Genomic DNA, 21,127 nt, shown 5'->3' with positions numbered 1-21,127 from the left:
GGTTCGAAGTGTAACTCGCACACGGCACAATCGGCGTCAAGCGGTTTGTCAAGCCGATGGAGGTTCCGCTCCCAAAGAAGTCGTCGTTCTTCGTCTTTCGGGGCCTTAAAAAGGGATAACTTTCGACTTTGTTGCACACGCGGATATCCAGTTGTGCAACCTGGCGCGTAACAATGGTTTAAACGCTGTTTTTTTGCCATTACGCGACCAAAACAGAGATGCCGACTACAGAGGCTACCATGCCGCCGAGCAAACCTGGGTAGATTGGGCGATGGCAGCGCCGCCGCTACTTTCGCCACAAGTTGGGCAAGGGGCAAGCAAGGGAACAGCGCTCCGGTCGCGCCACTCAAAAGCTTCTAGTACACTCTACTCTAGTCGTAGCGAACGGAGAGAGAGCCCTCCCTCGCTTGGGCTTGGCGTTGAGTCGGCGTAACAGCGCTGTAGGTGGCGCTAGTGATGAGATAGGCGGCACATGCGGGCGCTCACATCCCACCCCAGTCTGACTGACCACGTCTCGTGGTCAATTGCTTCTGCACACTGTCACACGCACGATACCACACCCACACACATGCACGGAAACGCTGCAACTTCACTTGAGCACAAAGTCGTCGAGGTGGCTCGGTAGACATCGAGTGCGTTGGGGCCGTTGAGGCTGTTGCTGCTCTGTAGAGGCGATAAACACCATTGAAGCGAGGTGCTATTTTCTCATTGGCAACCGGAGCCTGTCGTCTCACCCAGACCATATCACCGACGGTAAAGGTGTGAGAACGGTGGCTGCGGTCGCAGCGCTCTTTGTGTGCACCTTGGGCTGCTTCCGAATTGGCGGCTACTTCGGAGCGCTGCACTGTTGTGTCGAGGATGCGCTCGGCAAGGGCGGAGTGCTGGAACGGAGGATGGTGTTGGAGTGGAATCTTCGGTACGTAGCCATAGAGAAGCTGAAATGGCGTAAAGTTCGTGCTGGCATTCATATACGTGTTTACTGCAAATGCTGCTTCTTGAAGTTTGGTAGGCCATGACAGTGGTTCCATTGCACAGATCTTGCGGAGAGCTGCCAGGAGAGTTCCATTGCTTCTCTCGACTAAGCCATTGCCCTCAGGTCGATAGGCAGTTGTGAAATGGAGCTCCACGGAATGAAGACTCATGAAGCGCTTGAACTCATTGGATTCGAAGGCAGAGCCGTGGTCCGAGAGGCAAGTGGTCTGGCGTGCTGTAAGTGTAGAACACATTGTGCAAATGCTTGATAACGTCGCCCGTAGACGTGGACGAAACTGCTGCGGGCACGATATAGCGGGTGGCAAAATCAACGACGTTGAGAATGTAGCGCTTTCAGTTGATGGGTGGCATGGTTACATGGTCAATTGCTATGCTGGAAAATGGAATGTCCGTGGTAGGCATTCTGCCAAGAAGACCTACACTGCGTGAGATAGGGCGATTGAACTGCTGGCAGCACTGGCAGGATGACACATATCTCTCCACTGATCGATCCATGTCAGGCCACCAATAACAATCCTGGACCTTGAGCAACGTACGCTTTGTGTCAAAGTGCCCTGCACCATCATGTAATGCTTGTAAAATGGCAGGGCGCAGTTTGGACGGAGCTACGACTGCATACGTTCCCAATGACAGTCGGCGGTATAAGATGTCATCTGGCTTGGCGAACTCGGCTGTGTCCTCTTCATTGGCTAGGCGTGCAAGAATCGCAGCGCACTCGGAATCTTCTTGCTGCATCGTAGCCAGCGACTGCGAAGACTGTGTGACAGCACCTGCCAAACGGGACAAGTGGTCGGCTACAACGTTTTGGCGTCCTGGCTGATGTCGCACGGTGAAATCGAACTCTATTAAGTCCATGAGCATAGAAGTGAACCGACGAGATGGCCGCACGTTGAACGTTAAGCAGGCAACAGTCCAGTTGTCTGTGACCAGAGAGAATTTTCTGCCTTGGAGGTATTGGCGGAACTTCACGGTTATTGCCCCGTGAACGACGATACACTCCCATACATTGCTGTGCTGTTTGCGTTCCTCCAACGTAAGTGCACGGCTGGCGCAGGCAATGACACATTCTCTGGTGTCTTGGATTTGCGATAACACTGCTCCAATGGCTTCCTGCGAAGCGTCTGTGGTTAGCGTTGTGGCTGCCATGGGGTCGAAGTGCACCAAAAGGGGAGGCTGGGTGAGGGCGAGCTACTGTCAACGCGAGCCGGTGGAATGTCAGGAAGAATGTGCACGAGTGCCGTGTCGGAAGCGCGGAAGTTTGACACTAGAGGAGCGCTACTTGAGGGCAACGTTTGGGCTGCTAACGCTTGCCATGGTGGCTGCTCTTGCAATGGCAACGGATCACGTTGTAGGCAGTCTGTGGAACTGGGCCTGGTTTCTGGAAAAAGGACGGACCTTGTTGGGATCACAGCATTTGCCATTCTTGGGATTAGCTTTTGGTTTGCGGTAATGGTGATATTCGTGGCTGTATGCTGCAACTGCGCTGGCTTCGGAGGCTCAAAGATGAGACGTGCCTGCGCTGCCGAGAACCAATCCTCACCAAGAATGAGGGGGAGTACATTATCTTCTAAAACAGCAGCTTCAACAACTCCTGTGGCTGGGCCGATGGATATCTTCAAAAATGCAGCACCAACAGGTAGCACTGTGCTTCCTCCTACCACCACGAGTGGAGGCTCGGTCCATGGGATGATCATGCTTGCAGGCACACGAGCTTTAGAGATTAATGTCACCTTGGACCCAGAGTCAGGAAACGCTTCACACTCGCCGACTCCACTGAGAGTTGCGTTGAAGAAGGGGCATTGCTGTTGTGAGCCGTCAAGCGGAACGGGTGCACAGTGCAGTGCTGGGGGCTGCTGTGTCTTGGGCATGGTTGGAGGCGCTAGTGATAAGCGGCTGGTGCGTGTAGGGCACTTGGATGCCAGATGACCCAAGGCATGACATTGGTAGCAGACAGCTTGAGACAGGTCTTGACCGCTACGAAAAGCTGGAGCGCCATACTGTGCCGAAATAGCTGCATAAGTAGCTTCTTGTTGCTCGGCGGGCAGCTCTGAAATGCGCGTTTTTGGTGTGGCTCCTCGGGAGGACTGTGGTGTCGACTGTTCTGAGCGAGGCTGCTGGCGCTCTGCGGGCTTAGCGGCACGAAAGGGTTGCGACGGCGGTAAAACAGAACCGGCAAATGGTGACGAGCTTGCTTTGGCGTGCAGATGTTGCGCACTCTTGTCGAGGCTGGTGCAAGCAGAAATAAACTTAGCTACCGTGGGCGGCCGGTTGGCTGCTATGGCGGCGAGGATGTGTTGTTCCCGTAAACCATGCAGCAGGTAGTCAATCTTTTGGGCCTCAGAGAGGTTAACGGGGCAACTCTCAATGATCTTCAACTTGGCAAAGGCATATTGGTGTAAGCTTTAGGATGGGGCCTGGGTTACCCTCATGACCTGCTCTTGCCACTCAATGAGGGACAATTCTGTACAAAATGTGTCCTTCAGGGCGGCACTCCACGTGGCCCAGGTGCTGTACTGGTTGCCGAACGCGAGATGCCAGTCTCGCGCCGTGCCTTTCAGCTTGCTAGCTGCGATCAGGCGTGTGGTGGCGTCGTCCCACGAGGCGAGCTGCTGTACTCGTCGTACGTCGTCAAGCCATGTATTGACACTGTGGCTGTGCAAACCAGCGAATTGCGGGATGGACGATGACAGGTCTGGCAGTGTCGTCACCGCTGTTGCAGGGCGAGGTAGCTGCTGGAACAGCATGGCGAGGCTCTGTAGAGTGGCTGGGTCCAGCGTCAAAGGCGCCGCAGCGGTCGAGACGGATTCATTCGTTTCAACCGGGGGGGTAGCTTCACGCTGCTGCTGAATGTCGGCTTGGAAACGCTGAAAGAGCTCCTCTTTCGAACCTGTGATGTCCAGCTGTCGACGGGCCAATTCTTCGCGTATAAGGTCGACGCCGAGGCGCGACATGGTCACCGGGTCGAGATTCTGCCACACAATTCCGGGCATGATGCACTGCGAAACGGGGCTGGGCGCACGAGAGACTAGGCGAGTGATCGCTAAGCCTAGTTGTCGACTAGGGCTAGTCAACATTCACGGCACTCTTCACATGACGGCCGTGCTTTACACAGACGAGCGGTAAAATGGCAGGAGTATCTTCAGGCGTGAGTCTTCGGCGGCGTGAGTGCGTAAGTACAATGACGAATGCAGTTGAGAAGGCGTACTGACCGGTGTTCGACGCTGGCGTTGTTGCTGGCGTTCGACGCTGGCGTTCGAAAGGCGTTCTTGCGCTGCCGTGGCTGAATGGCTTGGCTGAGGTTCGGGGTCGACTGCGCCAGATGTGAGGGCTGGGCGTGATGGCTGAGGCGTGAAGGCTGAGGCGAGAATAACAGGGTACGAACTATTTATTAAAACATAGTGGAGCGCGCCAAAAACCGTGACCGTCCGCTGCGGCGGTCGTAGCGAACGGAGAGAGAGCCCTCCCTCGCTTGGGCTTGGCGTTGAGTCGGCGTAACAGCGCTGTAGGTGGCGCTAGTGATGAGATAGGCGGCACATGCGAGCGCTTACATCACCAACCAGAGAACCCCGCTATGTCTTGAGCGCCCACCCCACTGATCTGTGATGTTTTGTCTAAAGTAGAGATCAGTGGCCCACCTATATCCTAGTCGAGTTTAGGCATAAAGAAGAGAGCGAAGAAGTGCGTCTCACCGTGGATGCCGGCGCCGCGGTCCACACAGCGATGCGCCGGGCCGGCGGGCTCGCCCTGACTCTCGCCTGCATCGCAGTGCATGTCCTCGCGCTACCAGGGGACGCGGCCGACTCTCAGTGAGTGCTTGGACGTTGCGTTGCTCGCGCTCGGTGCATAAAATACCGTCCACTGTCAGAGGAGTCGCGTCTTGATACTCGTAGCTGCCCAAACAGCATGTATTTTGTAAAACATTCATGAACATTGCCATAGCTGTGCGGATACGTATTGCTTTGTGGACCGAATGCTAGTGTGTGGTGTGACTCAGAAGGGTTCGAACAAGACAATAACACTACTCCGATGTCGTTCCTTTTATTGTTGCAATAATCTAAGAACCACGATTCTGCTACTCACCACGGTAGCTTCCGCATGCTAAACAGTCATATTAAGAGTAACTGGATGTCTAGGTACATAACACAGCAATGCTTCGAAAGCTCACAATGTCTTGCAATTCTATACGTGTAGGAACGGCGCTTCAACTCATATTCCATATTACCTGAATACCGTGCACAATAGCCCGTCGTCGGGAGAATGGCTGGAACAATGAGCTTACCAAAGCCCTGCATGTCATCACGCAGGAGATATTTATTCACTGGAGAAGCTCTTTTGTTGTATGTGATCACAATAGCCGCAATCCATTGCAACAACAATTAATGGGCCTTTTCAGAAAGTCACGTGTGCCCCTTGCGGCAGCACGCTGAAGAATCCAGCTGAAAGCGCGCCGGCTCCGCTATTGTCTGCTACCATGTGTTTGCATGGATGTTGTGACGGGTACTGGCAACTTGAAGCTTTTTCTTGCTCTTTTAGGTCAGAAAATGTTGCGCAAGCTTCCTGAATTTTTCCCATATGTACAAATATTTGCTCATAGCGCTTTGAATGCCGAAAAATTATGTAAGCCAGCACTTTTTTGCGTCCTTTGTTACTGGCAGCACACTTGGCAAGGTCTTGTACAGGGACGCGCGTATTTCTCTTAAAATTGTACAAGACACATTTTGCACTTATCGAAGCTCCGTTCTAGCTCAAATATTGCAGAAGGATAGCATTATTCGGCCCGGATTGTTCAATGTAACGTTTGGTGTACTTACATGCCTAGTTTGTCAAGAAAGAATTGCTAAGTTGTGTGCCTTCTGCACTTCTCCGACGCACCCCCGAGCAAATATTACAAGCGAATCAGTTATTACAAGGCCATTTTCAGTAGCTATTGCAGATGGCGGAAGTAACGTTTCAGGGATGTTTCAGACATTACTAACTGCGACGAGCGCAGACGAAAGCAAATTCATAGTTTTGACAAACCGGGCAATTAATTTATTATGTTTTATGTCTAAATGATCTACACAACACGCCGGCTATGTCACGTTCGTCGTCTGCAATATGGCAGAGAATGACCTTGGAGATTTGATTCGAATAATTGCTGTGGTCGCTTTCATTTTCCATTACTTTATTAATTCTTTATCTAAATAAAAATATAACAGCTCATTTCGCCTATACTTTCCCCGCATTTCTTGTCTACTTTGCTTCATTTGGTTGTAACAAAAAAAAAAAAAAAATTGAGACCCTCGGTTCCCCTCATTTTTCTCACTCGCTGGCCATGTCAGCCTTGCGTTTGCGGAGCTCTAGGTGGAACATCGAGAGACGAAAATTTAAGAAAAAGTCGAAGATTCGCTCGAAAGGCGTAGGTCTGATTGCGATTAGCAAATTATTAGACGGCTATACGCTGTAAGCTTAGTAGTTCGATCTGGTGTAAAAATGCTGTAAACATTCGCTTACTAACTAAATTAACAAGCACGATGTCACGCCCGCACAGGCAAAACTGGACAAATCTCACTCAATGGCCGCAGACACTCACTGTCAAAACGTTGGCGTGATGAAGAGCGGTAACGAATTCCCGTTCGCGCTGCATCTTGCTTCAAAGCGAAGTAGGCGCGATAAAACCCTGCGCACACGAAGCATCAGCCACCTCAGGTCGCCAGCCGTCGAAGCCACCGCAGATGACTGCCAACATAATAGCCGCCGCATCATGCGCAGCCAGGGCCTGAGTAAAAGCGGAGACGCGAGCTACGATTCACCCCCGCTCCTCACCTTCCTAGCGCGCGCGCGCGAAAAGTCGGCGCGTACCTTCCCCGCCCTTGCGCGCGCGCGCGAGAAGACGCCGCCGCATCAAGTCACCATCCTTTGGGCCTGCATGCAGGCCCAAAGGGCCTGCATGCAGACTGCAAGCAGGCGCTCGCAGTCTTCCGCCCACACGAAAATACTGAATATCACCGTGACTGTGAGCTCGCATCTGATAATTTTCCCCAAACATTTTCAGGAAGCGTGCACAATGGGATCGATCAGCTGGACCAGGGCAGGAAAAGTAAAATATGAGAAAACAAAATAAAGTAAATTGCTTATTTTTGAGGAAATTCTTCTTGCGGGCGACAAGGTCTGGCTCTTCGTGGCCACAGGGACAGTGGCCCTATGGATTTAAGCATGGCCCCCGCTGAAAATACAGGCATTTTCAGAGCGCTTCTACGCATGCGAGCTGATTATGGAGATACATATCTGAGGAACCATTTGGAAAGTTGCCCCAGTAATGCCTCGTGTTTAAGCCCAGATGCACAAAACGAAATTATAGAAATTTGTGGTGAAATTATCAAAGAAAGCCTAGTTGCAAAAGCAGGCTGCTCCTCCATACTTCCTGACGAAACGACGGACATCGCTGGAGTCAAACAGCCGACTGTTTGTGCAAGGTACCTAAGCAAGGATGCCAACGACATCGAGGGAGTGTTTTAGGTTTTAGCACCAGAATAGATGCCCTCTCTCATTGCGACTGCAGGTTCTATGTAAATGTGTACAAACTGCTGCACAGGCACCATTCCAGTGACCACGGCCAGCGCAGAGAGAATATTTTTTGACAAGAGTTTACTAAAAAACTACTTGCGCTCTACAATGTCTGTGGAACGCATGATTAGGCTGGCGCTTCTATACACCCACAGAGAAGTCGGCATCAAGTGTCCGAAGTCATTGAGCGCTTCGCTCAACTTCCCCGCCTAGAGAAGTTTGTCCTTTAGATAGCGATGCAGCAAAAATCAATACAGGTAAAAAGCTCTGTTCCTTCAGGTCCATAAGCTCGTAATTATGAAAACGTATGACTGTTCGTTAGCTTTTAAAACCACAGAAATTTTAACCGTTTATTCTAGCAGTTAGCATCATGATCAAAATTATCATGCGAATACGAAAATTACGAGGACATCAAATACCAATTTTGACCGACCTTGCTCATTGAAAGCCCGGCCCACGCGGCGTTTGCCAAAAACAATCTCGGATATTGGATAGGTAGTTCAACTTGCGCATCATCCGTGGCTTTTGTTTGTCCTTTTCTTTCGTTTCAGCTACCTGATTTTATTTCTTTTTTGAAACGAAGCAATACCCTCCTTTGATTTTGGGTGCAGAATAATTGTTGCCGCTGTGCAGGCAGTCAAATTACACATTTTCGTACTGATTTCGGCATTATTCCTCTATTATTCTACCCATATGGCGCTGTCGCGACCGCCGCATGGCCCGAGTACATATCACGATTTCTGCGATCATAGTTTTGTTCTTGCCTAGATCATCTGTCTTTTTGTGCGCAAAGTTCACTATCTGTGACTGCGCAAATGTTTATTTGCCTTGTTTGACGCATTATATACAGTGACGTTTGCTTAAATACGTAGATTTATTGGAGACTTAGACGTATATTTAGACGTATATTGTATACACAAAACCTCTCAACAAGATATTGTTGAGAGGTTTTGTGTATACAAGCAGTGAACTTTGTTTCCAGCGACTCCTTTTTGCCCTTTATCAAGTTGTATCTTCGCATTTGTATATTCCATTCTATCTTCGCATTTCTAATGTATATTTTGCAGAACTCCTACTTTTTAATTGTACTCACTGTTGCGAGTATAACGTCGGTGTAATTACAATACACGACCGGTAACAGCTGCTCCTGCGCAATCTATTGCAATGAGGGACAGCGTCATTGAGGTTTTTTTCTGGCCATTGCATATGTGCAAAAATGTAAACAAGGTTCTTCAATGACAAAGATTCATCAAAATATTTGCCCTCAACTTATTCATTTCATAGCCTTTACGTTCTTCATATCAGCTGCATGCACTGCTTTGCTGGTTTCGAAGTGATATAGTTCTAAAGTTCGTGTGATATTTTCTTTACTTATTAAATAGACGAAAAAAAAAACGCCGCAGCATTTCTATCAGTTATTTCTTCCACAATTTGTGGGACATACGAATATATTCTTTTACGAAAAAATACATATTTTACGTGACAGTGCGTAGCGTTCAATAATTCGTTTGCAGCATCTAATTTACAATGGCATTGGCAAAGCAGTTATTGTTCATGTATTTGATCCCTCGACAAATGCTATAAGGAGGAGGCCGCGCTGCAACCTGAGCCCCCCGAACAAAATTTCTGGCTACGCCACTGTATGGTTGCTAATGCGCTCATGTGTAGTCTTTTTCTTAATATAGCATTATCAACTAGAAATCGTGGATCTCGCACCAACCTGACAAAGTTTCGGCAACAAAATGCACTGCATGCAGGATCCATTGTTCTATAAAGGTATGATTCCGGCCATGGGCGTCGGCAGGGGGGTGCGAAAGGGTCACTTCCCCTCCCCCCAAGCCACACCAGCACCACCTCCCCCCTTGCCGGGATGCAACGGGTTTGGCCCCCTGCCCATGATTCCGGCATGTTTTGCGGCTCTCGCTGTACTGATGCCGCTGTGAAAGACTGGAGTGAATGCAAATTTTGTTTGTTAATATGGACCAGCCATCAGCCGAAGAGGAATGCCATTTACACCTTCGGTCCTTTTTGTTCACTTATGTCATGGCAGAGTGATCGACATGCTCTTACTGCTGCAGGGCTGGAGCCGGACTGCAGCTTCCACCCCAGGCACGTTCGCACATTGAAAAAGACCCCGAACGCTTTGGTAAGAGCAGTGGAACTTTCTGCTGCCGCTCTGTTTCGAAATGCATTTCTCCTTGTCGGCGCTGCAACAAGTTTCGATCATAAAGTTTCTCGTTGTTATGGCTGCACTATCGGTTGAGCTCGTTCTTCCCTTTCACGCTCATGCAAGCACACTTCTGTAAGTGCTACAGCCTTTCTTCGAGAGCAGGAATCAATGATACAAATAAATTATAGGCTGTTACGTCTCAGAATCACGATGTGCCTATAAAAAGTTAAGCAGTGGGGGCTCCCCACAAATCTTCCTAATGCAGCGCCCTTTAATGTTACCCGCAGAATACGTGAACGAGTGTTTTGTTAGATTCTACCACAACGGAATGCGTTCGTCGCCGCCTGCACTCCTCGATTCCAAAACGATGATCTGGGATAATGTAATGGCTTAATCGGCGCCCCCTTGTTGCGCGTCACGGTTCGCGCAATGTTCGTGAAAGTAAGCAAAAATGACGTTAACATTTATCAATAGGCTAGCTGTGAAGAGAAATAGAGGCTGAGGCAAGGTCAAGAAGACAACACTGGCAATAACTCGTTCAGTGATACAACCTATTAGGTTCACTGTTTCTCATCATACTAAAGCAAGATTACAGTTCATTTGCATCAACCGAAACGTTGAAGCGATACACTGCACTAACCTTCGCTCGCTGCTGCTGCCATCGCGCTTGCTCACGCCAGCGTTTTGACAGCGAGTGTCCGCGGTGATCGAGTGTGATCTGTTCATGTTTGCTTGTGCGCGCTGACACCAGGCTTGTTAATTCAGTTAGTAAGCGAACGTGCCCAAGTTTATGCAGCCGATAAAGCTACTATCCTTACTCGGTATAGCTATCTATTGAATTTGCTATCGCAATTGATGCTTCGCCTTTCGGGCGAAACTGCGACTTTGTTGTGCTTTTGCTTTTTAATGTCGAGTTACTCGTTGATCAGATTAGTGCCGATCTATATCATGTGCGGGCTTGACAACTCGCTCAATATAATAGGGTGTTGTCGCTTTCATAATTAAAGCAACTCAATTGCCAAATTTGCCGAAAACTAAATTGTAGCACATATTTCAATAAATTCCCTCGGATAGCATATATTCGTTAGCAATTTTTACGTAGGCCCATTTATCCATAAATTCATGGCATATTAGGCAAATATCCTGCCAACCGTGCTTCGTATATTTTAGAGTTCCGCTGATTGTACTGTGCGCTATTGTGTGGTTAATAAGTGGAGTAAAGAAAAACGCCTACATACTTTTACACCAAAACTTCTCATTTTTGTGTTTAATTTTAAAAATCGAAGGGCACAGTGTTACTCTGCTCAAAACCAAGAACTAAACACTGAAAGCGACGACAGTAGACAAAATTCTGCTGGCTTCATTGCTTCCATTTTCCCGTCTTAATTAAAATATTTTGTCACGTGATGTCATTCAATGCATGCTAATTTTTGTCTGGTATGTTTTCCCCTCAGTAATACATCTCGCAGTTAATGTTTTATACGAAATTAAACTTGCTTTTACAAGTGTTCCGATAGCGAAGCCTCCTTTTCAAACCGCCTTCAAATATTCGACGAGAATGGCTATTAAAATATCAAATCAAATTTCGAATATTTTCTTCGAATGTAAACACTATGACATAAAGGTTGCGTGTAGTAGCCGCTTGTTAGAATATGCTTATTTGAATTACGTGGTACGTGCAGTTCCGGTCCCCACTGAACGTCCGCCTAACCAATGAGTTTGTAAATGAGAAACAACTGAACAGTGATTGTACATGTAGCTCCATCACAACAAAGATTAATAAACAAACAAATATAACTTCGTCCTATGCAACGTACAGTGTAGTGTTCCTTGAACGAGCTAAGTGTAATATACTATTCACTCGCGTCACTTTAGAGGAATGTGAACTAGGTTAGATTGGCTGCATAGGAAAATTGGTTTGGCTTAATCGACACAACACATTCGTATATAGGCTACTAAAAGCGAGGCATGCTTAATGAGAGACCGTAAATAATTTATCAGAAGTTATACACTCAGTGAAGTAATTATCGTCTCAGCAACTCGTGCCTGTGCAAAACATGTGCGGCTCTTTTGCAGCAGAATTATTCGAAAAGTTTACTACTTGTGTAGGCGTTTTTTCCTGGGCACGATATTGAGCATTCTTATCCCTTAAAATGAAGCAGAAGCAATTTCTACAATTGTGAAAACATCGAGTAGCAAACTCTTCAACCGAATGCCAATCAAGCAGCAATGACTACTGGATTCGTAATCGAAATTTCAGGTATTCCATACCGCTACATTTTTTACATTATAAAGTTATGTACGCCAAGATTCACATGCAAAAAAAAGTTTCTAAATACTCGCAACATTCAGACATGTGAGCACACAAGAGCGTAGGACTTCATATTGCGGGTAACATTAATTGATACCGCAGCTTAAAAAACACGTATTACAACAGCTTTAAAATTTAAGCAGGATACGCGAATGAGGCTCGCTCAGAATTAGGTTGTGCAAATTAGATTACCACCTAGAACGTTGTTGTACCATGTAGCCGCCGCCATTGAGCTTGACGAGTACTCATCGACTCGTCACCATGAATTTCGCCTTATCAGAAAAATAATTGAAGGAAGAACATCGCTCACTTCAATGAAGCTTTAGCCGGGGATAACTCTCATTTCCCTAATGCTTTTATAAGACAGCCGCTTGACCAATTCGAATGAAATTTGCTGCATTTGAGAGAAAAATATAAATTGAATAATCTGTGAGAGGAACTTTATTTACACCTTGCAATATGTTTCAAAAATATTTCCAAATTCTACCAGTTTAAAAAAAAACCAGAAGCACAAAGTTTGCAATTCTAACTCAGCAATGACAGACGATATCAATTCTGCGAAATCCATAACTATGCAGCAAAATCAGATTCCGCTGTCGTGTAAACTGTACCTGTTAGAACATCTAAAGCGGACCAATTTGGTTTCCGAATGCACAACTTACATGAAATTATTGGAGTAATAATGAGAGTGTTGCAAAATTTCAATTCAGAAATTATTTGTAAATTACAGAGCGGTATATAGTACATCTGTTTTGACCACTTGAGATGAGGTGATGTTCTGAGGTGCAGTTTGCAGAATTGATATCGTCTGTCATTCCTCAGTTAGAATTGCAAACTTGTTAGCTTTGTTGTGTGAAATTTTTAAATTTTCATGATTTTTATAGGTAAATGGGCGACCTATATATAAGAGATCTGGTTCCTACAGTCATTATATATTTTACCTCACAAATGCAAGAAACTTCATCAATATTGGTGCACTGGTTGCAGAGAAAAACTATTTCTCCGTTCCCATGTATGTTTATATAATGAGCGCAGTGTTTATGTACGTTGCACTCCTTACCTATTGCTAAGTGATAACAATAAATGCAAGCAAATGTTTCCTTAGTTCTATCGTTCCATCCCTTGGGCATGTCTCACGATTTCCTTCATAACAGTGTGGCGTTCCAGAATATCGTCATTGCATTGGAAATACGCCACAATAAGCTGTCCTGCTTAGTCTGTTGCCCCGTGATTGCATTTTACGATTTTAGTGGCTGCTACAGTGTGTGCCTACAAAATTATCTGAGTTGTCATCTATATAAGAATGGCTCGTCAATCATATCACTAGTTCTCATTAAAGCTCCATTTGCGCTTAAGATTAGTAACACATGTATGCCTACTTTCTGCGACGTTTTACGAGAATGATGTCCTATCTGATTTAACATCACACTTTCCTGCGGCGTTTGATAGGATTATCGGCAGGCGCGCTAATGCCACCTCTATTATTGGTGCATCGCTATTCCACTAGCTGAGATAACAAAAAGCTTTGTTACTGCTGCGTTCAATGTTCATTTGGCGAGAAATGTTGATAACAACGGTACAGGAAGGAATAGTGCTGCGTTTTTGCAGCGTGTGCTGCTTTGCTCTGAAGAAGACAGAATTTCCCAGGAAGATGGAGGCTTGACATTATTTACAGTGGTTGAACATGGAATGCCGCTAGAACTGGCATTTCGACAGGCGGAGATGCCCTGCATAAGTCACCTGTCGAAGCATTGGCTCCAGCGACATTCCCTATTCGACCCCGGGTGATAACAGTGCTTTGATGTGGCAATTGTCGTTGCTTTTACTACATAACGTATGATGTAGGCAATGCATTGTGCTTTAGAAGGGCCACCAAACAAAAATAGCCTCCTTGCGTACAATGGCGAGTCACTCATTGTAGTGTAAGAAATCGCACACTTACGTATATTAAATAAATTCGAATAAAAACGCGAACAACAAACAGTAACTTACTTACAAACAGCAATGGCTCGTTGAACCCAAATCAGGATCGGCACATTCTATAGGGTCGGGCACTTGTTATGACAATATACGCTGCAGGCACATTGTCGTTATCACTGCCACAACTTCGGTTGGTAAGAGTCATATGCTTGAGTGAACTGAATCGGGGAGGTAATGAAAGCGCCTTGCTTTGAAAACTTCAAGAAAACACAAAGAACGAACGCTTTTCATTCTACGACTTGGTAATATTGCTGGTAGGTTCTCAGATTTAAGATACATAGCAGGCTGTCATTGAGTGAACGCGGTCGTGCCCTGGGATGACTGTGGCGCTTCTGCACGCAGACTTTTTCGGGGAGCTCAGGGAGGAGCAGTGCCAGGATGATCTCGACTGTGACCGCAGCACGGGTCGCGTGTGCGCGCGCAAGCCCAACGATGCGGCTGGCCACTGCCGCTGCCCACCCGAGAAGCCCAACAAGGACGCGCAGGGACAGTGCCAGCCATCTACCGGTAGGCGGCGCCACCTCGCGTAGAGACTATGCAGGTAGAGCGTCAGATGCCCTTGAGTGAGAAACCGGACTTTTTCTTTGGTTAAGCGCCCAGCCTTTCCTTTGTTACCTTCTCTCTCTCAGCTTCCGAATAGCATTGAGAAATACGTCGAAGTTATACGTTAACTTGTGAGAAGTGGCTGCGTTGCAATCTAAACAGATGCTCAGGTTTAACGCAAGCAGTGGTTATCGCAGCAAGTGGCAGCATCCACATGACGAGGTGTGCAGAAACTGCCACGACAAAAAAGGCGAAAGCTATATATATGGTGGAAAATTGGGCTTGTTGGTAGTTCAGGACTTTAAGTAGAGCGCGAGAAATACAAAATCAAGTGTAGCAGATAAACACAGCGAAGGCTTTCAATCACAGAAAATCAGCGCTGTGTGCACCTACTCCCGCACGTCTTTTGTTCCTTGCTCTGTACCCGCCGCGGTGGCTTAGCGGCTGCGGTGTTGCGTTGCTAAGCAAGAGGTCGTGGGGTCAAATCCCACGACCTCTGCAAAAGCGCCCGTGTCTCGTGCATTGGGGGCACATTAAAGAACCCCTGGTGGTCAAAACGGCGTGCCTCATGATCAAATCGTGGCATTGGCACGTAAAATCCCAGTAACCAATTCCTTGCTCTGCACCTCTAACTTCACGTATTATGAATGGCAACGTCTACTAAACGCAGTGTTACGTACAAAATAATACCTGACTGGATTCTGTTAAAGAGCAGCAATGCATTTGAGGAGAAGTCTGACCACTTGCTGCTGACTGATAGTACTGCTATTGATTATCGCTTGCTAAATGACAACTTCGAAACTTATAAACGATTTGCTGGCTCCCACGGGAATACATGAGAAACAACACAGGTAAGCACAACACACCCAGCACTTCGCAAGACATCACAAGTGTGAACTGTACTGTATATACGCATTGCGATGCTCTGGGGGTCACGTTACGTGCACGGGCTACTGCGTTGCGCGTCTAGGTTCGAATTCCACCTCCGGACGGCTTTAATTTTTTTCGACCTTATGCACATACGCACATACCCACAACGAGCAGATATATATATTTTTAAACGTAGTTTTCTTTGCCTACCATCCCATGGTTTCGCCTGGCTATTTCCATTCACCTAAAGAATACGAAGTATGTCCAAGGGAGGGATTCGAACGTAGGCCCCCAGCGCGGCAGTCAAACGCTTTAGCCATTAGGCCAGCATCACACGTATACATCTCTCGCGCCGACACCAACCAGCACTTTCAGATAGTCACCACCTGTTGATGTTGACTGTGAATTTCATACGATGACACATACGCACAATGGAGGATCGGCCGAGAAAGGGCCCGGTACGCTTAAAACAAATACGAAATGCAGAAAATACAAGTCGATACAAAATGTGTCACCTTGCGTAGCATGGATGCGCGAGAGCGCATGCGCGCGCCGGTTTCCGTTACGCCAACGACGCAGGAATGAAATGAAGAAATTTATTACATTTCATGCATAATTCTTTAATTAACATTCATTTCCTCGCATATACGTGTCTGTCTGTCTACAGCTTACGTGAGCCGTCAAACGACAATTGCATAAGCTTTCAAAATTAGTAGCCAATGCAAAGGAGACTATAATAGAGCGACCTTAGCAGACTGTATACATTCGCGGCCCAAAATTACTGCGATACTGGCAATAAGCAAGGAAACAAGAAAATATTAAGTGATCCATCGTGAATGCAGCTTTGTAGAACTATAGCGTGGTATGATACGAAGAATTTATAACGTGAGAATCTGGTTGGTAAAAAACTCCCGGCAGGATGCATCTCACGAATGTCTACGTTGTCTACGCCATGTAGCGACACACCAGTCCTAACCCCATCAATATGCGTGAATTTTCAATCTTCTCCAAAAACTAAAATCAAACTCAGTTCGAGGTCCTAGATGGAATTCCTATTTTTTTCACTGAAATCTTGCGCAGGAATAATATCTAGGCACTTGGAGGTCCTCTTCAATAAATCGCTTGCTAATAGCCAGCTACCGGAAGATTGGAAAATGGCTGATATATAGTTGCATTTCATAAATTTGGGCACCGAGACCGCGTTCCGAACTACAGGCTGATTTTCCTAACCTCTGTTCAATTTAAGTCACTGGAACATGTAATAAGCACAAATATATGTAATCATCTGATATTTCTTGATTATTAATATGAATGCCGAGCTCGACACTTTTGCATCATTCAACTGGTCCAACTGATGTATGATATTTCAGTTCCTATTACATAGGTTCACAGATAAACTGCGTTTTACTCGATTCTCAAGAACCTTCCGATAATGTCTCTCGTTCGTCTTGCTCACAGGCTTTCACTTCTTAAAATAGCGAACAATATCATTCACTGCCTTGAAATCTATCTGACTTATTGCTGTCAAAAAGTTGTAATGAATGGTAAAGTATCCTCTAAATCAAAAGGATGAACAGTTAGGCGAGTTGGTACGGTAACATATTCTTCGTTTAAGCGCGAAAGAACAGGGACTTGTCCTGTCTTCTGCCAGCGTCCGTGTTCTTTCCGCTTAAAGTAAGGATATCATCTAACGAGAGCGCATCTTCTGGTGCACCCCAGGGCATTGTTATGAGTGCACGGATATTTATAATCTACGTAAATGACATCAGCGCAGAGAATACATCAAACATCAAACAACACACTGTATCAGACGATTGCGTCTCGTACCGAGTAATTCATAAGAATTCAGACAGAATAGCTCTTAAAAGTGATTTTGACAAAGTTCACAAATGGTGCCAAACACTGCTTATGTCTCTAAATGGACCTAAATGTAAACAGATTAGGTTCACATGTAAGCGACTACCCCTGCCAACTCCGTATTATTTGTATGGTCAACCACTCACAAAAATAACGGAAGCAAAATACTTAGGCATTACGCTCTCCGTAGATTGAACTTGGCATTGTCATGTAGAGTGCGCAACCACAACAACGGAGTGAGCACACATCGCACGATGTTAACAAAACGCTATATTTAACCAACGTGACACTGATTTTTGAATATGATTGCATCCTGTGGGGTCCCCACACGCAAACTCTTCAAATTAGGTTAGGGGCGATTCAAAACCCAGATGCCCGATTTTTTATGGAGATGATATTCCCAAGCAGCATCACTGGTATAAAGCGACATCTGTACCCGGTTAAGCTTTCCTTTTGCTGCCCCTTCTTTCGCCTCACCTTTTGACGTGACACGCTCTTACATCTGTGGTAAAGACACATATCGGCAGCCGCTGGCTCATGTATCTCAGTGCCATGATTACCCTCCAAGAGATAAAGAATATCTGTGCAAGCATTTACACCCATGCGCATTATTAAGGCAAAGCATTAGGTGTCTATGTTGGCGGTGCCCTTGGCGGTGGCCTCGCGTTGAACTTTCGGTAACCTTGCAGTGACCTTGGCGAAACTGTGCCATGAAGAAAAATGACTGACGCCGCAAAGAGTAAAACACGTCTAAAAATGCTTGGGTTGACGTCACATATCACAGGAAGTTACTGTAAACAATGTAAATTAGTGGCTCTGAAAGAGAGAGAGAGAGAGAGAGAGAGAGAGAAAGCACTTTATTTGCACCCATCAGAGAGTATGGGCGATCGGGGTGAGACGCAGCTCCCCCTTTCACCGTCTACCTCCCCCCTAGACGTCGGCCGGAATCAGTTGGCTTCCGGCGGCGGCCTGGGCTTGACAGATGGCTTGTTTTTGGGCTTGTTCTTCCTGGCTATGAAGGGAGGATTCCCATGACTCTTTGTTCCCATGTAGACCGTTTAGCGCTGGGCAAGCCCAGAGCGTGTGATTTAGGGTCGCTATTAGAGCACTGCACGGGCTCGGGCTTACCCGAAAGCCCGGGCTCTGCCCGGCAAATGGCCAGGCCAGTCCGGGTAGGGCAGTTGTGTTCACGGGCTCGGGCCGGGCTCGGACTTTCTGGTGGTTTGCATGTAACGTGCAGCGAGTTATCCTCGGGCTTCTCGACTCTGAAAGGCATGTCTTTTTCGGTCTCCGGCCGGGTTCGAGCCGGGCTTGGGCCGGGCTCGGGCCTAAGGTAAACGGGTGGCAGGCCGGGCCGGGCGGGTAACGCTGATTATTTCCGGGATCGGGCCGGGCCCGGGTCTCGCCATAAAGCTTTTGGTCGGGCTCAGGCGGGCAGCACAACTTAAAAACGGGCCCGGGCCGGGCCCGGGCTGAAAAAATCGGCCCGTGCAGTGCTCTAGTCGCTATGCCTTCACAGTTTTTGCATTTCGAAGAGTGCACCTCAGGACGCCATTTATGTAGAATATACGGGTTTGGGAAGGCACCCGTCTGCAGTTTTCGCCAGATTGCTTCTTCCTTCTTTGTGAGAGATCTATGGGGGGAGGAAGAGTTCTCCTGCCCATTCTATAGTGAGAATATCTCTGCATGTGGTTAAGTCTTGCTTATTTGACAGGGAGTAGTCTGCCTGCGCTGGGGCCCGGTGTGTGAGTCCTCGGGTGACCTCGTTGGCGATCTCGTTCCCTGTGAGTCCACTATTTCGGCCTGAGTGAGAATCGAACCCAGGCCTCCGCGCTGCGAGACGCGCACGTCTCGCACCGCGGAGGCACCCTGAACCCACGGCTGATCCACGGCTGCGGCTTACTAAAGGTTTCCCTAGCGTGCGCGTCTCTGTGATGACGTGGTCAAAGAGACGTGCTCGTGCCACTGCTCACGAGTTCAACGTCGTCTTCTTCCACAGCTGCCAGGCTTTCGCCTTCACTTTTACAAACGCGTAACACTTCCTTACTTTTTACAGCGTAAGCTGTTATGGGGTCATTCCAATAGCCGCTTCGGTTCGCGATCGTGTCTACAATAGCCGCTTCGGACGCGATGGCCGCGTTTATAACCGCTAACGCCGGAAATGCGAAAAGATAACCGCATATCCACGACGTGAATGATGATGAGTGGGCGAAGCACTGGGGGATCATTCGGGTAAACCAGAGCTACGGACGAGAGAGAAAGAGAGCGCGCGTCGGGAACGAACGCCCTTGTGCACCGCAGCGTCCCTAGCTACGGACGAGAGAGAGAGAGAGAGAGAGAGGAAGTGCGCGTCGGGAACGAACGCCCTTTTGCACGGCAGCGCCTCTAGCTACGGGCGAAAGAGAGAAAGCGCACGTCGGGAACGAACGCCCTTGTAGGGTGCCTCGATGCCAGCGCCGCCGTTCAGGGTGGAAACAACCCCGCTGGCGCCGCCATATTGAATCACACGAGCTCAGACTCAGCTACGCTTGCGTTCATAAATAGTGTTACTCGCGGAGCGCTTCCAAGTGCTTTGCCTTGATGAGGATTTTTTTATCGGTACCGCATCTGCACATCTTTATAACCAATAGCCGTTAACTCGTCCAAAGTCGGAGACGTAAATGTATGGCGCCGGGAACATGCCCCAAGTTGCCTAATTCAATCACATTTAATATGCCGTGTGCATGTTTGAAATACGCACTATTTTTTTTTTGCGCTTCGATGCTAGGTATATAAGGTTTGCGACCCCCTGTGTGTGGAAGTTTTTTCTTTTTCGCTGTTGTATTTTGGTTTACACGTCATGCCTCCTTTACCGTAGCGAGCCACTCGCGCACGGCGGTTAGCTTCCCTTGCGTTGCGCGTGCTCTTCGCGTTCGTTGCAATTATTTGACGATATCTACGCGCAATTTTGCTTTTTTTGCCCACAAAACTGTGTGCTGACAGGATTAAGCTGGTGTAAAAATAACTGCGATGTGAAAATAAGGTTTAGTTAGTGCTGTAGAGAAACATGTAACGTAACTTGACTGTGTCAATCTTGCGTAGTACACGCAAGAAACTAAACGATGCACAAAATACATTTACTTAGTAATGTCTAGTACAGTCAATCATGAAAGAGATATGTACATGAAAAATTATATGTACTGTGTGGCGCCTTAAGGTTGTGTTGAAAGACTAGATAAAAAAAATTCGCAAGGTAGGCTCGACACACACAATGCGGGATAGGGGGAGTTTTTTTAATTTATTCATTACATGGGGGGGATTTCAAGTGAGTACATCAACCCTATTACACACAATATAAATCGAAAACAAGAATGCAAACAAGAAAACGCAACCGCGGGTAATATTAATCAAGATATCCAGCCAGAATACATCAGCTACCATCGAATACGTCGCATCAGCCAAACACATCGATGGCGAGTACAGAACATATTATAAATAACCATTAGAACACTAATAACTACATTGAAAAAATAAACAACACTGCATACATATCGCGTACAAAAACCGTAAATGAAACTAAGACAGTCAAATACAGATTAGCAATGTTTGTCACTTCGAAAATATAGTCCATGATGATGTAGGGCTGTTGACTTTAACAGACTGCGCCCATCCTGTCGATTTCCCTCGTATACTGGTCCTCTTCAAAGTGTTTCTAAGTACAAGTAAAACAACAAAAGTGATTATTGATATGAAAAGTTGCCTTGTAAATACAGAGAACCAACTACAGTGCTTAAAAATTAATTTTCGCAGAAGTAATGCTGTATTACCTCTCTTCACACGTTTCGAAGAAATGCACAGGCTACAACAGACACCATGCC

At 47.0% G+C, this 21,127-nt stretch overlaps 1 protein-coding gene across 1 annotated transcript in view; it reads left to right on the top strand.

The window, feature by feature from the left end:
• The first annotated feature begins 4,670 nt into the window (after window positions 1-4,670).
• The window catches only part of LOC125947446 (uncharacterized), an 87,372-nt gene continuing 70,915 nt past the window's right edge, over window positions 4,671-21,127 (top strand). Inside the window, exons 1-3 of the mRNA XM_049672184.1 lie at window positions 4,671-4,799; window positions 9,618-9,685; window positions 14,343-14,507. Coding sequence (XP_049528141.1) covers window positions 4,714-4,799; window positions 9,618-9,685; window positions 14,343-14,507 — 319 coding nt within the window. The 5' untranslated portion in view covers window positions 4,671-4,713. The remainder of the gene's footprint in view (window positions 4,800-9,617; window positions 9,686-14,342; window positions 14,508-21,127) is intronic.

The sequence above is a fragment of the Dermacentor silvarum genome, chromosome 8 (assembly GCF_013339745.2).
Source record: "Dermacentor silvarum isolate Dsil-2018 chromosome 8, BIME_Dsil_1.4, whole genome shotgun sequence".
Classification (NCBI taxonomy): domain Eukaryota; kingdom Metazoa; phylum Arthropoda; class Arachnida; order Ixodida; family Ixodidae; genus Dermacentor; species Dermacentor silvarum.
Note: the sequence above shows the minus strand (reverse complement) of the source record. Positions and strands in the feature narration are given on the sequence as shown.